Raw genomic sequence first — 16,002 nt, 5'->3', positions numbered from 1 at the left:
GGCGGGCCGATATGGGCAGGGTGAGCATGGAGGGAGCCGGGTCAGCCTGCTCAGCAGCAGGGCCTGAGTCCAGGGTCGGCTGTGAATGCGAGGCCAGAGATCCCAATGCTATGGGCCAAGAGGGGTCCAGAGACTGTCCTCCTTCCAGAAGAAATAAGGCTTCTCTGGTTGTCTGCGCAAACATTCCCTGAACTCTCAGCCCCCTCCTAATTCTAGGTTTTAAGGAGTAGACCTTCCTTTTGGGTTCCTGAAGCTGGTGGCTGGGGTGAGAGCGGACGAGATGGAAGAGGGCTCATCAGACACTGGCCTTGGAGGGTGCTGGCCTCTGCGGAATGCCAGCATCTTCTCAGAACCGTATGCTCTGGGAACCTGGGGCAGGTCTGGCTAATTGTGGACTTGGGGAAAATAAGGCCCAACCGTTTTTGCTGCGTTAAGGAGAAATAATCTTAAGCCAGTCACACAAATCATCAGCATTTATTTCCTGGGTCCTAGGTGTCACTTATCCTGGTGGAAAGGGTAGAGGTGGTCAGATCATTTTGAGCCAAAATCCCTTCCCTAAAAATGGATCTGTGGAGCTCCATGAGGGAACCTCAGAGTGCACAATGAGAGGTTAGCTAAAATGGCTTAAAAAATGTGAATTGATTGTCAGCTCTCTCCGTCTCTGCTGAAAAAAGGTTTAAAATTTTTACAAAGTTTAAAAGTGTTTTCTAAAAAAGGGACAAGCAGGTCTTGACCCGGAAGATTGGGCTGGAGAGGAGATGTTGGTGTTGGGACAGGGTTCCTGCTCGGGCCGCTCGCAAGAGGAGCGTTCCTGCGTGGGCTGCTCACTGCAGGGCAGGGCCCCGCCCAAGTCCCAGCGCCAGCTCAATAAATAACATCTTGTGGTTACAGTGTCTTGAAAGTGTACCTGGGCACGGTGAGAAGGTGGTGGGAATGTGGAGCCTGTGGGTGTGGGCAGAGGGCTTTCCCGGAGTGGAGGCCACAGAGGCCTCTGGGGAGCCTTCTCAGTCTGGCCTGGTTTATCTGGGACATGGGGCTCAGAGAAGAGGCTGCTGGGCCAGTGCCAGGGTTCCCCCTCTGGGAGGGGACAGAAGGTCTCTCGTCCAGCCTTCTTGGACAAGGTCAGACTCAAGATGAGGTGGTCCCATCGCTGCTCTGGGGCTGGTTGCCAGCTTCCTTGTCTGGGGCGCTTCCCTCTGCCTGTCCTTCTGGAGAGGAGAAAAAGAGGTTTTTCTTGGGCACATATACACAAAGTAAAGCACAGAGGGAGGTGTGAAAGGGCCCAGCCAAACTGGTAGCAGTGGATATGCCCTGGGGAACAAGACAAACTGGATTGAGGTGGTGGTGGCCAATGGGACTTCAGCCTGGTCTGTAACATCCTTTTACATGGAACTGCACATGGTGTTAGTATAATTAAGAGTCAATTAAGGGCCATTATGGATGGGTGCTTAAAGCATCAAGTGAAGGGCTCTTGAAGGTCGTTGTATTTGTGCAGGTTCCCCAGAGGGAGAGGCCAGATGTGAAGTCCCCAGTGTGTCACAGGTGCTCAGCAAACGGCAGCTGTATTTTTCTTTTTTGGGGGGGATGGGGTCTTGTTTTGTCACCCAGGCTGGAGTGCAAAGGCATAATCTCAGCTCACTGCAACCCCCACCTCCCAGGTTCAAGCAGTTCTCCTGCCTCAGCCTGCCAAGTAGCTGGGATTACAGGCGCCCACCACCATGTCTGGCTAATTTTTGTATTTTTAGTAGAGACAGGGTTTCACCATGTTGGCCAGGCTGGTCTCAAACTCCTGACCTCAGGTGATCCGCCTGCCTCGGCCTCCTAAAGTGCTGGGATTATAGGTGTGAGCCACTGTGCCCGGCCAATGTTCTTCTAAGACAGTAAAAAGCACTGCACCAGGCCAGCTCAGGGAGTGCCAGGGTGTGGCCTGCATCAGGGCCTGTGGGCGCCAACCATGCAGCATGGGATATGTGTTGTGCCTCCTCCTCAACTCCATCCTGCCAGACATCTTGGTGGGGTGAGGGGCAGCAGCAGGCTCACAGAGATGGAGCACCTCACCCAGGGAGTCAGGCTACACGCCAGGTCTCCTCACTTTCAGCTTCCCTTGAGCCCCTCTGTGCAAGGTGGGACAGGCAGCCCCCGCCACCAACTGTACCAGCAGTGCAGGGTAAGGGGGGTGCCAAACTCACGCCCAGGCCCCAGTCTCCATGCCTTCCTCCTCAGGCTGCATGATAAACAGGTGTCTTTTCGTAAGGTGCCCCACGTGGGGCCTGGCATGTGGGCAGAGCTCAATAGGTGGTACATTCTTAAACCCCAGTGACACTGTGCAATGTCACTATGTGCCCTACAAGCTCACCGAGGGCCTGAGTTCAAATCCAGCCCAACCAAACCACACCTTTTTATCCTTCAGGCTAAGCCCTTCACAGAACCAGGAGAACCACCACTCTATAGCAAGCTCCAGGGTCTGCAGATGGACGGGCACTTTCTTGTGCAATGCACACAGTAACATGGAGGTGTAACTAGGGTCATGATATGCACGAGAAAACCGAGGCCCAGTGAGGTGAGCTGATTTGCCTGGATCAAGGGTGGAGAGCCCTGCCTGCCACCAAGGCTAGTACCCCTTCTACCAAATTTCACCTCTTCCAATAAGCAGCATTCCTGAAGATTTATAGAGGCCTGACATCAGCACTGCTTCCTGTGCCCCTTGCAGCAAGCTAGGACGTGGGTGGTAGCTTGGGACCCTATCCCGAGCAAGCTGCCTAGAAAGCCTGCTCTTATTCCCAGCGGGGTGGTGCCTGGAACTCTGTACTCCCCCTGCCTTGGGGAGTCTGCTGGACTGGGCCTGGCCCACAGTCCCGCCTGTGGAAACAGAACTGCTCACTGTGGGCTTCCTGGAAGGTTCCTTGGCCAGTCACTCTTGCCTGGACACCACCGTGAGTGTTTTCGTTTCTTTCAGTGAGCACTGTTCTTTCCTCAGGTCTTTAAATGTCAGTCACCCTGGCAGGTGAATGTCACGTAGCCAGAGGACCCACACTTTAGGGAATCTGAGTCAGGGAAAACAGGTGTTAGGAGGGTCTGGGCACATGGGCCAGCAGCTACAACTGCTAAGGGAGAGAGAGACAGAACAGAGCTCACCAGAGCTGAGGGTGAGGATACAGAAGCCTTGAGAGAGAGCCCAGGGCAGAGTGCCCAGTGTGGCAGCTGGACATCCTGGTCATTCAGTTGGTCAATGAACAGCCATTGATTTGGCACCTCCATCATGTGCCAAACGCCACCAGGCACTGAGGGCACAAGACACAGAGCCTGTGCAGGAGAAGCTCAGTCTAGAGCAGGACCATGATGCTCAGTGGGCTCGTGGAGGCAGCAGGGAGAAGAGGTGCCTCCCCCGTCTGGGAGGGGCACTGCAGTCAGGGAAGGCTTCTCAGCTGAGCAGATGCCTGGGTCTCTAAGAATGAAGAGAACCCAGCCAGGGAAGGGGAGAAGCAAACAGAGGTGCAGGGTGTGAAGGCCCACAGGGGCTTCTGAGTAATCAAAGTACTTTACTACAGCTGGCAAGGGGATGAGCGTTGAGGCTGGAGAGGAGCAGGCTGAGCCCGTGGAAGTTCTGCCTGGGCCACGTGACAGAGGAGGATGAACAGATCATGGGACAGGGAAGGCTTGTGGGGTGGGGTTCCGTCAACAGGGTGCCGGGGGCTCTCTCTAAAGGCGGCCAGATTCTATGTTAACTCCCTGGATGGCCCGGAGCAAGCCCCCCAACTTCTCTGGGCCTCAGTTTGTCCATCTATAACATGAGAGGGCCGGGTCCATGCCCCCGCAAAGTCTTCTCTGTTCTGTACTTTTAATTCACTTTTGGCCAGTGAGGGGCAAGAAGACTAGGGCTACCCAGGGAGGGGCAGGGCTGTGGCCCTCCAAGGACAGCCCATGGGGAGACAGATGCAGCCTGACGGCTGCGCTGCACACACGGCCTCTGTGGCGCTGCGAGAACAGGAGGGAAAGGCCTCAGCCGTGCAGGGGTCAGGGAAGCTTCCCAAGGAAATTCCCAGGCTGACCATGGACTTGAGCCAAGGGGTTCTCTGGGGGGATGGAGGGGTGGGGGGGTTCCAGCCAGTACTTGGGTGGGTGGATGCTGTATCCTTTTGTCATTCAGTCTGTGGTTCCCAAGCACCCGCTGTGTGCCAAACAGAACGCAAGGCCTCTGCCCTCCTGGCAATCACATTTAGACCCATGAGACCTTGTCAGAGAGTGATGAGGGTCATGTGATTGGGGAAGGGTGATCTAGCAGTCAGAGAAGGCCCCTTGGAGAGGCTTGACTAGAAACAGACCAAAGGTAGATGTGGCTGGAGGGTGGCAGGGAGAGGAGTGGCATCGAGTGAGACTCGGACAGGGTCTGGCCTACAGCAGGACTGCCCCAGGGCAATGTGACAAGCTTAGCTTCACTCAGTGAAGCCACTGGGGGATTTTTTTTGGCAGAAGCATAATGGACAGAATGGTTTCAACGAGGTCTGCTGGCTGCTGCATAGCGCTGAACAGGAAGGGAGGAGATGGGTGTAGGGAGCCCAGGGAAGCCGGCCGCTAGAGTCAGCCAGGTGAGAGCTGTGAGTGGCCAAAGCCAGGTATGACTGTGGTGATAGCGAGAGATGGAGGGACCTGGGATGTATCTTGGAGGAGAACTGACAAGACTTATGGGTGGACTGGGGGGCAGGAGGACAGGAAGAGCCCTGGATGCCCAGCCAGAAGAGTCCTTGGGGCCTGAGATTCGAACATCTTCCAACCTAGAGACTGCTGGACTCTGCCACTGCCCATGCGGCAGGGCTGATTTAAATGCGGTTTCTTCTCTAAGAAAGTGTGGGCAGTCTAGGACTTGGAGGCCAGCCTGGGGCCCGGCAGAGAGCCTCTGACATGCAGGAGTGCTGAGGACCTGCTGGCTCTAACCTGCCCCCTCGAGTGCCAGCTCGCCCATGTCTCCAGCCAGCTTCCTCACGCTCACAGCTTCCGAGTCTCCCTGGATGTCAGGGACCGCATTCCGACGGCCTGTCCGGTCACAGGAGATGAAGTCTGAGTAGGAGGACTCGACCTCCATCATGCCTGTCGCATTGCTCCTCAGGCCTGTGGGGACAGGAGGCAAGGGGGCAGAGGTAAGTCCAGATGCATTCTGCAGAGAGACAGCTCCAGTTCCCCAGCACTGTGGTTTCTGTCAAAATGACAGTTATTGCCTCTTATTGAAAACAAAGCAAAAAGCACAGGAAAGCACAAAGAACAAAACAAGTCACCCATAATTCCATACCCAGACAACCACCATCAACATTTTAAAGAACATGGGCTCAGACTTTTCTTTTTTTTTTTTTTTTTTTTTGAGACGGAGTCTGGCTCTGTCTCCCAGGCTGGAGTGCAGTGGCCGGATCTCAGCTCACTGCAAGCTCCGCCTCCCGGGTTTATGCCATTCTCCTGCCTCAGCCTCCTGAGTAGCTGGGACTACAGGTGCCCGCCACCTCGCCCGGGTAGTTTTTTTGTATCTTTTAGTAGAGACGGGGTTTCACCGTGTTAGCCAGGATGGTCTCGATCTCCTGACCTTGTGATCCGCCCGTCTCGGCCTCCCAAAGTGCTGGGATTACAGGCTTGAGCCACCGCGCCCGGCCCAGACTTTTCTTTAAATAAACTTATTGACAAACATGTACACACATTTATCAATACCACATGCCAGGCACTGGTTATATACTGCAGATACCGCCATGAACAAATTGACCATGGTCCCTGGCCTCACAGAGCTTACCATCTACCACAGGTGGCATAAAGTCACCTCATACCTAAGTCATAGCCTTAGTGCTCAGGGCTTCAAGGGAGAATGCAGGATGCTGGAGTGATCACTAGGACCTGATCAAGGCTGGGGGTCACAAAGTGACATTTTACCTGAGAACCGACGATGATGAGGCGTCATGTAGATGGAGAGTGAGGGGAACAGCATTACAGAGAGGGGAACAGCACGTGTGAAGGCTCTGAGGGAGGGAGGCATGGGGGCTTGGAAGGACAGAAAGAGCCAGTAGGCAGGAGTATGGCGGAAGAGGGACAATGACACTGAGGACACTGCTGAGGTAGGCAGGAGCCAGACCACATCTGGAACGTGGTTCCTGAGGGGCTTTAGGCCAGGTCATGAAGGAGCAGTCATGCGTTTTCAAAGATGACTCTGGTGTCTGGGCAGAGCAGTGCCGGGAAGGGGCAAGTTAGGAGGCTCCTGCAAAGTTCAGGTGCCGAGATGGTGGGTGGAGGAGGGTGGCAGTGGGAAGGATTCTAGATGTAACTTGGAAATCAAACCAAGAAGAAGTAGTGTTGGACTGACAGGTAATTTAGGTTTCTGGTGTGAATAAGTAGGTGGACAGAAGTATGGTTTGCTGACATGTGGAAGAACAAAGGAGGAATATTTGGCAATGCCAACTCTGGCAAATGCCCAATGTTTTCTATAGTGTGAGGATGTTTACTGCACCTGGTCAGTAATAGCAGCCTATAGGAAACCACCCAAATGTCCACCAGGAGGTTAGGCATTGCATGAATTATGAAGTATTTATTTTAAAAAATGTGCCATACAGCCACTATGGAAAACAGTATGGAGGGTTCCTGAGAAAATTAAAAACAGTACCATATGACCAAACAATCCCACTACTAGGTATACATCCAAAGAACTGCCATTAGTATGTCAAGAAGACATCTGACCTCCTATGTTTACTGCAGCACTATTTATAATAGCCAACATATGGAATCAACCCAAATGTCCAACATGACTGAATGGATACAGAAAATGTATATATACACAAAGGAATACTATTCAACCATAAAAAAAAAAAAAATGAAATCTTGTTATTTGGGACAACATGGATAAACCTAGAGGACATAATGTGAAGTGAAATAAGCCAGACACAGAGAGACAAATACTGCATGATTTTACGCATACGTGGAATCTTAAAAAACAAAAGTTGATATTGGCTGGGCGCGGTGGTTCACGCCTGTAATCTCAGCACTTTGGGAGGCTGAGGCAGGTGGATCACGAGGTCAGGATATCGAGACCATCCTGGCCTAACACGGTGAAACCCCCGTCTCTACTAAAAATACAAAAAAAAAAAAAAAAATTAACTGGGCGTGGTGGCGGGCGCCAGTAGTCCCAGCTACTTGGGAGGCTGAGGCAGAAGAATGGCGAACCCAAGAGGCGGAGCTTGCAGTGAGCCAAGATTGTGCCACTGCACTCTAGCCTGGGCGATAGAGCAAAACTGTCAAAAAAAAAAAAAAAAGGTCGATATCATAGGAGAGAATAGAACAATGATTACCAGAGACTAGGGAGGGGAGAGGAGAGGAAAGGATGGAAAGCTGGTCAACGGGTACATAGTTACACTTAGATAGGAGCAGTAAGTTCCTGTTCTGCTGCACAGTAAGGTGATGGTTAACAATAAGGCATTCTAGGCCGGGCGTGGTGGCTCATGCCTATAATCCCAGCACTTTGGGAGGCCGAGGCAGGTAGATCACCTGAGGTCAGGAGTTTGAGGCTAGCCTGGCCAACATGGTGAACCCTCACCTCTACTAAAAATATAAAATTAGCCGGATGTGGTGGCACACGCCTGTAGTCCCAGTCACTCTGGAGGCTGAGACAGGAGAATTGCTTGAACCCATGAGGCAGAGATTGCCGTGAGCTGAGATCACACCACTGCATTCCATGCTGGGCAAGACAGAGCGAGACTCCGTCTCAAAAAAAAAAAAAAAAAAAGGCATTCTATATTACAAAATAACTAGAGAGACTTTTGAATATTCTCATCAGAAATAAATAAATGCATGAGATGATGGATATGCTAACTGCCCTGATTTGATTATTATACAACATATATGTATCAAAACATCAAGTTGTACCCCACAAATATATACAATGACATGTCAGTAAAAAAAATAATAATAAAGTAAGAAATGTGCCAGATGGGCCTGTACTGACATAGGACAACGTCTGAGATAAACTGGCAACTGAAAAACAGAGGTTGCAAAACAACACGTAAAATAAAACCCAGTTCCTGTGGGGAAAGATAGCAGACATATGAAAAAAAAATCTGAAAAAACATGTATCAACCCTGTCAACTGTGGCTCTTTGTGAGTAAGGGGAACTTCCGTTTTCTAAGTCTATATTTTTTCAATGGTTGAAGTTTTCATAAACCCAAATTATTGTGCAATGCTTTTAGAAGGTTGCTGACATTGGCAGAAGTGCCCAGAAGGCACCCAGGGTGGGACTGAGCCAGTAAGTGCTGCAAGGGTGTGTGTGTGTGTGTGTGTGTGTGTGTGTGTGTGTGAGAGAGAGAGAGAGAGAGAGAGAGAGAGAGAGAGAGAGAGAGAGAGAGAGGATCACTATGGAGGGCTGGGCCCACATCCCCCACAACACCTAGCTCAGAAGAAACTTAGCTAAAGAATGAATTAGGGGCCCTCAGAGATCAGACAGGTGAGACAGGGAGGTGGGAGGTGGGAGGTGTCCTATGGTAGAAAAAGCAAAGAGTGAGACGCGTGACCTTAAACCCAAGCTTTGCCACCTAACCCTGGGCAAGACCCTGCCTTTCTTCGGGCCTTCGTTTCCCCTGTGTAAAATAGAGGAGGGCCAGGATACTGTCCACGGCAATTCCTCCCGGCTGCAGCAGATGGCGCGCCCTGCCTATCTTCCTAGCAGCCTTGAGCGCTGCCCTAGTCACGTTCTGGCTCCTCCTTGGCTCACAGAATTCCCGGAAGTTCCAGAGGTGGCTCTTTCTGCAGGTCACGAAGGTTCACTCCTGCCCTCTCCCTCTGGGGAAACCGCTCAGTGCTTAAGGACAGGGAAATGGCTTATGATAACAGTAATAACAGAGGATAAAAATGATGCCGAAAATTCCTACAATAACGAAAGCTATTATGGCTCAGGTGCCTGTGTTTTCACACACATCACGCACGCAGTGGCCACAGCTGCCCTCTGAGGCGAGTGAGGCCGGTATAAGCCACAGCTCAGAAAGGCCTCAGCCCCACCTGAAACCTGAAACCTGCTGCTCTGGAAAGGGACAAACCCCAAGCAGGCCACACTGGCTCCCGGAGCCTCCGAGTCCTCGGCTCTTCCTCAGTTAGAATGTCAGCTCCACGGGAACAGGAATTTGGTCTGGATTTTTCCCATGTCCAGCTGAAACCTAATCCTGGCAGCTGAGCCAACAGGCTCTGGCTGCTCCATTTCCTGATTCTCATCCAGCACCTGGTAAAGAGCAGGCGCTCCATGCATACTCGCTGGATTTCACTCTCTGAAGGAGAGGGAGTTTGTACCTATCCCTCTTCTCCCCCGCTGTCCACCCCTCCTCTGTGGGGAGGAGCAGCAGTTCCTTCTTGGGACTGCTGAGAAGGGCCTCCGTGCACTGTGAAGTGCTGTGCAGGTGTTCTTGTACTAGGACCTGACACCATGGGATGGAGTTACAGGCTCCATCTGAAAGGCCAGCTTTCTGCTGGAATGGCTCCTGGGGCTTTGATCTCACAATGCCATCTGATGTTACAAGCTGCCCAGTGCAGGACACTGGCCCTCAGTACACGGAGACAGCAAATGCCACACTCAAAGACCAATCCTAGAAAACATCAACTAGGCCAACATGCTCTGGCTACCGTATACCCTCAGGGAACAGCAACTCCAAAGATGGCTCTGGAGAGCTCTTCAATCCAAAGCACAAACATATAATTTAATTTTTCTCCCACATTTATATTCGTCACTCACCCTCTCATCTTTAAAGACAACAGCAAATGGGGAAATAAAGAATCCTCAGAGTTGGAAATCATGTCAGAAAATGGTCATTCTCAAACCCTGTTAATGAGTGTAAACTTCCAAGACCTCCTTGGGCAGTGACTTGACAGTGTGTATCCAGAAACCTCATCTTTTTACATATCTTTGAGCTACTAAATCAGTTTATAATAATCTATTCTAAGAAAATAATCCAAGATCTACATGAAGATAGATGTACACAAATGTTCATCATAGTATTATTATTTTTTTTTTTTGAGGCAGGGTCTCACTGTGTCACGCAGGCTGGACTGCAGTGGTACAATCATGGCTCATTGCAGCCTCAACTTCCTGGACTCAAGCGATCCTGTTGCCTCAGCCTCCTGAGCAGCTGGGACTATACCATGCCTGGCTCATTTTTTTTCAGAGACGGGAATCTCATTATGTTAACCAAGGTGGTCTCAAACTCCTGGGCTCAAGTTATCCGCCTGCCTCGGACTTCCAAAATGTTGGGATTACAGGCCTGAGTCACTGCGCCTGGCCCACAGTATTATTTATAATAGCAGGAAACTAAAGACACCAAAATGAGTTCCTAAATGGATGTGTCAAATGTCCTAAACGGACAATGGAGAATTATTAATATATACATACTTAACTAATTTATATCTAAATGAAATACCATTCAGGCATTAAAATGATGTTTGTGAATATTTTTTAAAGACATGGCAAAGGCCGGGCGCGGTGGCTCAAGCCTGTAATCCCAGCACTTTGGGAGGCCGAGACGGGCGGATCACGAGGTCAGGAGATCGAGACCATCCTGGCTAACACGGTGAAACCCCGTCTCTACTAAAAATACAAAAACTAGCCGGGCGAGGTGGCGGGTGCCTGTAGTCCCAGCTACTCGGGAGGCTGAGGCAGGAGAATGGCGTAAACCCGGGAGGCGGAGCTTGCAGTGAGCTGAGATCTGGCCACTGCACTCCAGTCCCTGCGACAAAGCAAGACTCCGTCTCAAAAAAAAAAAAAAAAAAAAAAAAAAAAAAAGACATGGCAAAATGTTCACATATAGTTAAATGAAAAAGAATTATCAGTGATATAATTACATACATTAATATTTTTGTGATTTTAAAATCCATTATATTCCTTTTTTATAGTGAACACATTCACTTAGTCTTAAAATTACTTAATTTTAGATTATGTGTAAATGTGGTCCAAAACTCAAAAGGTCCAAAAGGACAGAGATAAGACCTTAGTCTCCCTCCCATCTGATCCAGACACCCTCCCCAAGGCAAGCACGTTTTGGTGTCCTTCTAGACAAAATCTATGCAATATACATGTTCCCTCTTTTTCTCCTTCCCTTCCTTTTTCCTTTATTTAAAACAAAATTTTATTTTCCATCTTGCATTTTTTTCATTTAAAAATGTATCTTGGCTTTGGGAGGCCGAGGTGAGTGGATCGCTTGAGGTCAGGAGTTCAAGACCAGCCTGGCCAACATGGTGAAACCCCATTTCTACTAAAAATACAAAAATTAGCTGGGTGTGGTGGTGCACACCTGTAGTCCTAGCTACTCAGGAGGCTGAGGCAGGAGAATTGCTTGAACCCAGGAGGCTTAGGCTGCAGTGAGCTGCAGCTGTGCCACTGCACTCCAGCCTGGGTGACAAAGTGAGACTCTATTAAAAAAAAAAAAAATATATATATATATATATATACACACACACACATACACACACACACACACACACACACACACACCACACACACACACCCCTTGGAAACAACTGTAGATCACTCTGAAGCCACTGCAGCACTGATTACATCAACACACTGAAAACCCAAAGTAATAACTAAATTGTTCCTTTTATTGTCCGCACGATACTCTGCTGTCTCACTGCTGTAGACTGATTTAATTACGTCCCTATTGATGGACCTGAGGGTTGTTTCCATAAAAGTGGAATTGCCACCTCAAAGGATCTGTGACTTTTTTATTATAATAGGCACTGCCAAATTCTCCCCACAGAAGTTAGTTCCTGTCTCTCAGTCCGTTTTGTGCTGCTACAACAAAATATCTAAGCCTCAGTAATTTCTTTTTTTTCTTTTCTTTTTTTTTTTTTTTGAGATGGAGTCTCGCTCTGTCGCCCGGGCTGGAGTGCGGTGGCGCAATCTCTGCTCTCTGCAAGCTCCGACCCCTGGGTTCACGCCATTCTCCTGCCTCAGCCTCCAGAGTAGCTGGGACTATAGGCGCCCGCCACCCCGCCCGGCTAATTTTTTGTATATTTAGTAGAGACGGGGTTTCACCATGTTAGCCAGGATGGTCTCGATCTCCTGATCTCGTGATCCACCCGTCTCGGCCTCCCAAAGTGCTGGGATTACAGGCATGAGCCACCGTGCCCGGCCGAGTCTCAGTAATTTTTAAAGAACAGAAATTTATTTCACACAGTTCTGGAGGCTGGGAAGTCCAAGATCAAGGTGCCAACCTGTGGTGAGGCCTGCTCTCTGCTTCCAAGAGGGCACCTTAAACACTGTGTTCTCAACAGGGCAACTGGCAGAAAGGCAAAAAGGGGCAAACTCACTCCCTCAAGCCCATTTATTTGTTATTTATTTATTTGATGGAGTCGCGTTCTGTTGCCCATGCTGGAATGCAGTGGCATCGTCACTGCAACCTCCTCCTCCTGGATTCAAGGGATTCTCCTGCCTCAGCCTCCCAAGTAGCTGGGATTACAGGTGTGTACCACCACACTCAGCTAATTTTTGTATTTTTAGGAGAGATGAGGTTTCATCATGTTGGCCAGGCTGGTCTTGAACTCCTGACCTCGGGTGATCTGGCGGCCTCAGCCTCCCAAAGTGCCGGGATTACAAGCATGAGCCACCGTGCCTGGCCTCAAGCCCTTGTATAAAAGGTGCCTAATCCCATTCACAAAGAAGGAGACCTCGTGACCTCATCACCTCTTAAAGGCCCTACCTCTTAATACTATCACATTGGTATTTTGGAGGGAACACATTCAAACCATAGCAGTTCCCAGTAGGTATATCAGATGAGCACTTTGCTTCACCACAGTCTTCTTAATGCTGTTTTGTTCCTAATCTAAAAAGTGGTTTTAAAACCAGTGCCTGATTGTTTTAGTTCCTACTGCTCCTAGGAGTGAACCTGAGCATCTTCCCACATGCATCCCCTTTTTTGTTTACTGTTTCTTCAAATCCTTTTGCCCACTTCTAATGGATTTTAGGTCTTTTTCTTACTGATTTGTAACAGTTCTTAATATATTAAGGCAATTAGTCTTTTGTCTAATTAGGAGCTACTAGTATTTTTTACTTGTCATTTGTACTTTGACTTTATTTTCGGCACTTCTCCCCACACACATATTTTTTATATTCATTAGTAAAATTGATCTTTATTTTATGGTTTCTGGGCTTTGGAACATAATTAGAAATGTCTTCCCCACTTTAAGATTAGTAAAGAAATCCCCTTGTTTATTTCTGGTACTTTGTTTTTTGAGACAGGGTCTGGAGTCGCCCAGGCTGGAGTGCAGTGGTGCCAGCTTAGCTCACAGCAACCTTGAACTCCTGGGCTCAAGGGATCCTCCTAGCTTAGCTTCCTGAGTAGCTGGGACTACAGGTGCATGCTAACTTGCCCAGCCAATTCCTTTTTTTTTTTTTTTCTTTTAAGAGATGGGGTCTCACCATGTTGCCCAGGCTGGTTCTGAACTCCTGGGCTCAAGTGATACTCCTGCCTGAGCCTCCCAAACTACTGGGATTACAGGTGTGAGCCACCAGGCCTGGCCTCTAGTACTTTTATGGCTTCCTTTTTCATATTTAAATCTTTGATTGATCTAGAATTTATCTGTAATAAGGTATGAGTTAGAGAGCTACCTTAATTTTTTCTACCTATCTCAAATCATTTGTGGAGTAATCCATCATTTCCTCATCGATGTAAAAAGCTACCATTGTTACATACAAAACTGTCTATCTGGGTCTGTTTCTGGGTCTTTTAGTCTCTCCAGCTGGTCTGTCTACTCATGCACTAGTATCATGTTTTCTGTTACATTAGCTTTAAATTAAAAAATAACTGTAGAATGCTTTCCTTCTCACAGCTCAAATCTTTTTTGACTTTAGATTTTTTTTTTTTTCTGGCTGTTTTTGCTGGTCTATGTTTTCTAATGAACTAAATAGTCATTTAACTTGTCCCCCAATTTCTCTTGTATTTATCAGGACTGCACTAAATATATACAGTAATATCTGGTACCTGAATGTAGATAGAAATCACATTTTTGTGACATTGAGTCTTCTTTCTTTTACAGTTCCTCTCCCACGAGGTCGGGCACTCAGACTTCCCTTTTGCTCCTCTGTGTACTCCAAAGGGCTGGCCCAGCGCCTGGCATATGCTGGTGCTTGACTCTTACTTACAGAATGAATGATGAATTATTATATGAGTTCTACTTCTGATGTGCAAGGTAAGTGCCTTCCACACATTCTCTCATGTAACCCTAAACACAATGAGTAGGCACTATTCTAATCCTCATTTTAGAAATGAGGAAACTGAGGCTCAGGCAGTAAAGCAACTGCCTTCAACTTCTTAGAATGCTCTTATACATTCTCCTAGTCCAACACCTTGACTACTTGTATACCCCTAGTTCCATCCTTTACTCTCTTCTAATGTTTCTCTTACTGTTCTACACATCTCATTCTCTCTCACGACATTATCTTCCATTCATTTCAATGTCGATCCTCTCACTGCTGAGCTGCAGACATCTAGATGAATCCTCCCAGAGGATAGCAACAAAATTATGCTCTCCCTCCTCCAGGACTCTCTCTCATTCATTCTCTTAGTCAGGAGCCACCTCCACAATCAATTATGCAAGTCAAAAACCTATTACCCGTAACACATGCCTGACTTCTTCCTCTCTTTAAGAAGGCATCCTGCACCTTAAAGCTCAATTACCCAGGCTCAATTATTTTCTCCCTTCAGGTCCATCCTCCCATTTTCTCCACGCAGTAATCATGGCCTCAGTTAGGCTTCATCTCCATCCACTCGATTACAACCTTCCCCAACTGGTTTTTCTGTCCCCAGTCTTCTCACTTATTCCTCATCCCCCACCCCCAATTCATCCTCAAGTCCTCTGTCCTCTACTTCAAGAGGGACATTCCCCAACATCAGCTGGCTCATCCTCATGTTCAGCTCAGAAACCTTCAATGATTAAAAAGATGCATTTAGATCCATTCATGTATACTGGCATGGAAGGATGTTCTCAATATATGATTGCTAATATGCCCTAACACATGGGTCTACAGTCTTCTCTCCTGAGTTCTGAGTCTTCACTTCCAACAGTCCATGACCTATCTCCAGCAGGGAGACAGCTTTGATTCATTCAGGACCATCACAGGGCAAATACCTGTTCAATTAATGACAAGTTGTTGTGGAATCTAACCGAAAGACATCCCAGAGCTCATCTAGACAAGCCTCTCATCAACAGCTGCAGAAATGGAGGCTCAGAAAGGGCAAGGGACTTGCCTAGGGTTCTTGATCTAGCGGTCTTAACTCCTGGTCCAGAGCTCTTTTCCCCACATCACACGGCCCCCTTGGGAGTCCCTGATGACATTACAAATCTCTGAGGGGAATGGGTGGCAGGGCAGAGGGCATCTAGGGTGCTCGTCCAGCCCAGCTTTGCTGTTTACCAGCTGTGAGGCTGTGCACAACTCCCCTCACCTCAGCAAAGTGGGGCTAACAGTCACACCCTGCAGTTCAGGGGGCTGTTATGAAGATTCAATAATATGGTGATGCAAAAAGTGTAGTAAGTGATGGGGAATGTAAGTGGAATTCAATTAATAAATGATTAGGATGGTTCATTTGGGGGCTGAGTTAGTATAACCTGCCTTTGGACATTTCATTCAGCTCCTTTGTTTTTACTCTGTTTAATGGTGCTACAGAAGATTAAAACTTCCTTCTCTGGTGCTTTATGGTGCTGTGTGGTAAGAATATAAATTCTCCAGAAGTGGTGACCCTGGCTGGCGTGTTTACTGTTATGTCCAGAAGGCCCTGCACATACTTGAAGCTCAATGAATAGTTGATGAATGAGTAAATAATAGAAGATGTTCTAGGTTACAAGGAAAGAAGAGCAAAGAATGTGCGGCCCTGCATCATAACAGTGGCTGAAGATCTGGTTCAATACCCGTGCAGTAGGGTGACCCCTGAAGAGTCCCCTTCTCTCTCAGCTTCCTTTCCCACCGTCTAAATAACAAAATTTGAAATATGATTTCCAAGTCTTCCAGTC

General features: G+C 48.4%; 1 protein-coding gene and 1 long non-coding RNA gene across 9 annotated transcripts in view; both read right to left on the bottom strand.

Annotated features, from left to right (window-relative positions):
* Nucleotides 1–455: 455 nt before the first annotated feature.
* Nucleotides 456–16,002, bottom strand: part of PKIG (cAMP-dependent protein kinase inhibitor gamma) — a 92,566-nt gene continuing 77,019 nt past the window's right edge. For all 8 annotated transcript variants that reach the window (XR_004431247.1, XR_004431244.1, XR_004431246.1 and 5 more), the window contains 2 exons: nt 4,933–5,106; nt 456–1,208 (listed from right to left, as the gene is read on the bottom strand). Coding sequence is in view for 4 of the 8 variants with exons in the window: in XM_033186502.1 (XP_033042393.1) it covers nt 1,129–1,208; nt 4,933–5,083 (231 nt within the window). In the remaining 4 variants the exon portion in view is untranslated. The remainder of the gene's footprint in view (nt 1,209–4,932; nt 5,107–16,002) is intronic.
* Nucleotides 1,731–4,926, bottom strand: LOC117068809. Its single transcript, XR_004431248.1, has 2 exons — nt 3,136–4,926; nt 1,731–3,044 (listed from the first exon to the last, which is right to left on the bottom strand). It is a non-coding gene; the product is annotated as an uncharacterized LOC117068809 (long non-coding RNA).

This window comes from Trachypithecus francoisi, unplaced genomic scaffold (assembly GCF_009764315.1).
Source record: "Trachypithecus francoisi isolate TF-2019V2 unplaced genomic scaffold, Tfra_2.0 Lachesis_group21, whole genome shotgun sequence".
Taxonomy (NCBI): domain Eukaryota; kingdom Metazoa; phylum Chordata; class Mammalia; order Primates; family Cercopithecidae; genus Trachypithecus; species Trachypithecus francoisi.
Note: the sequence above shows the minus strand (reverse complement) of the source record. Positions and strands in the feature narration are given on the sequence as shown.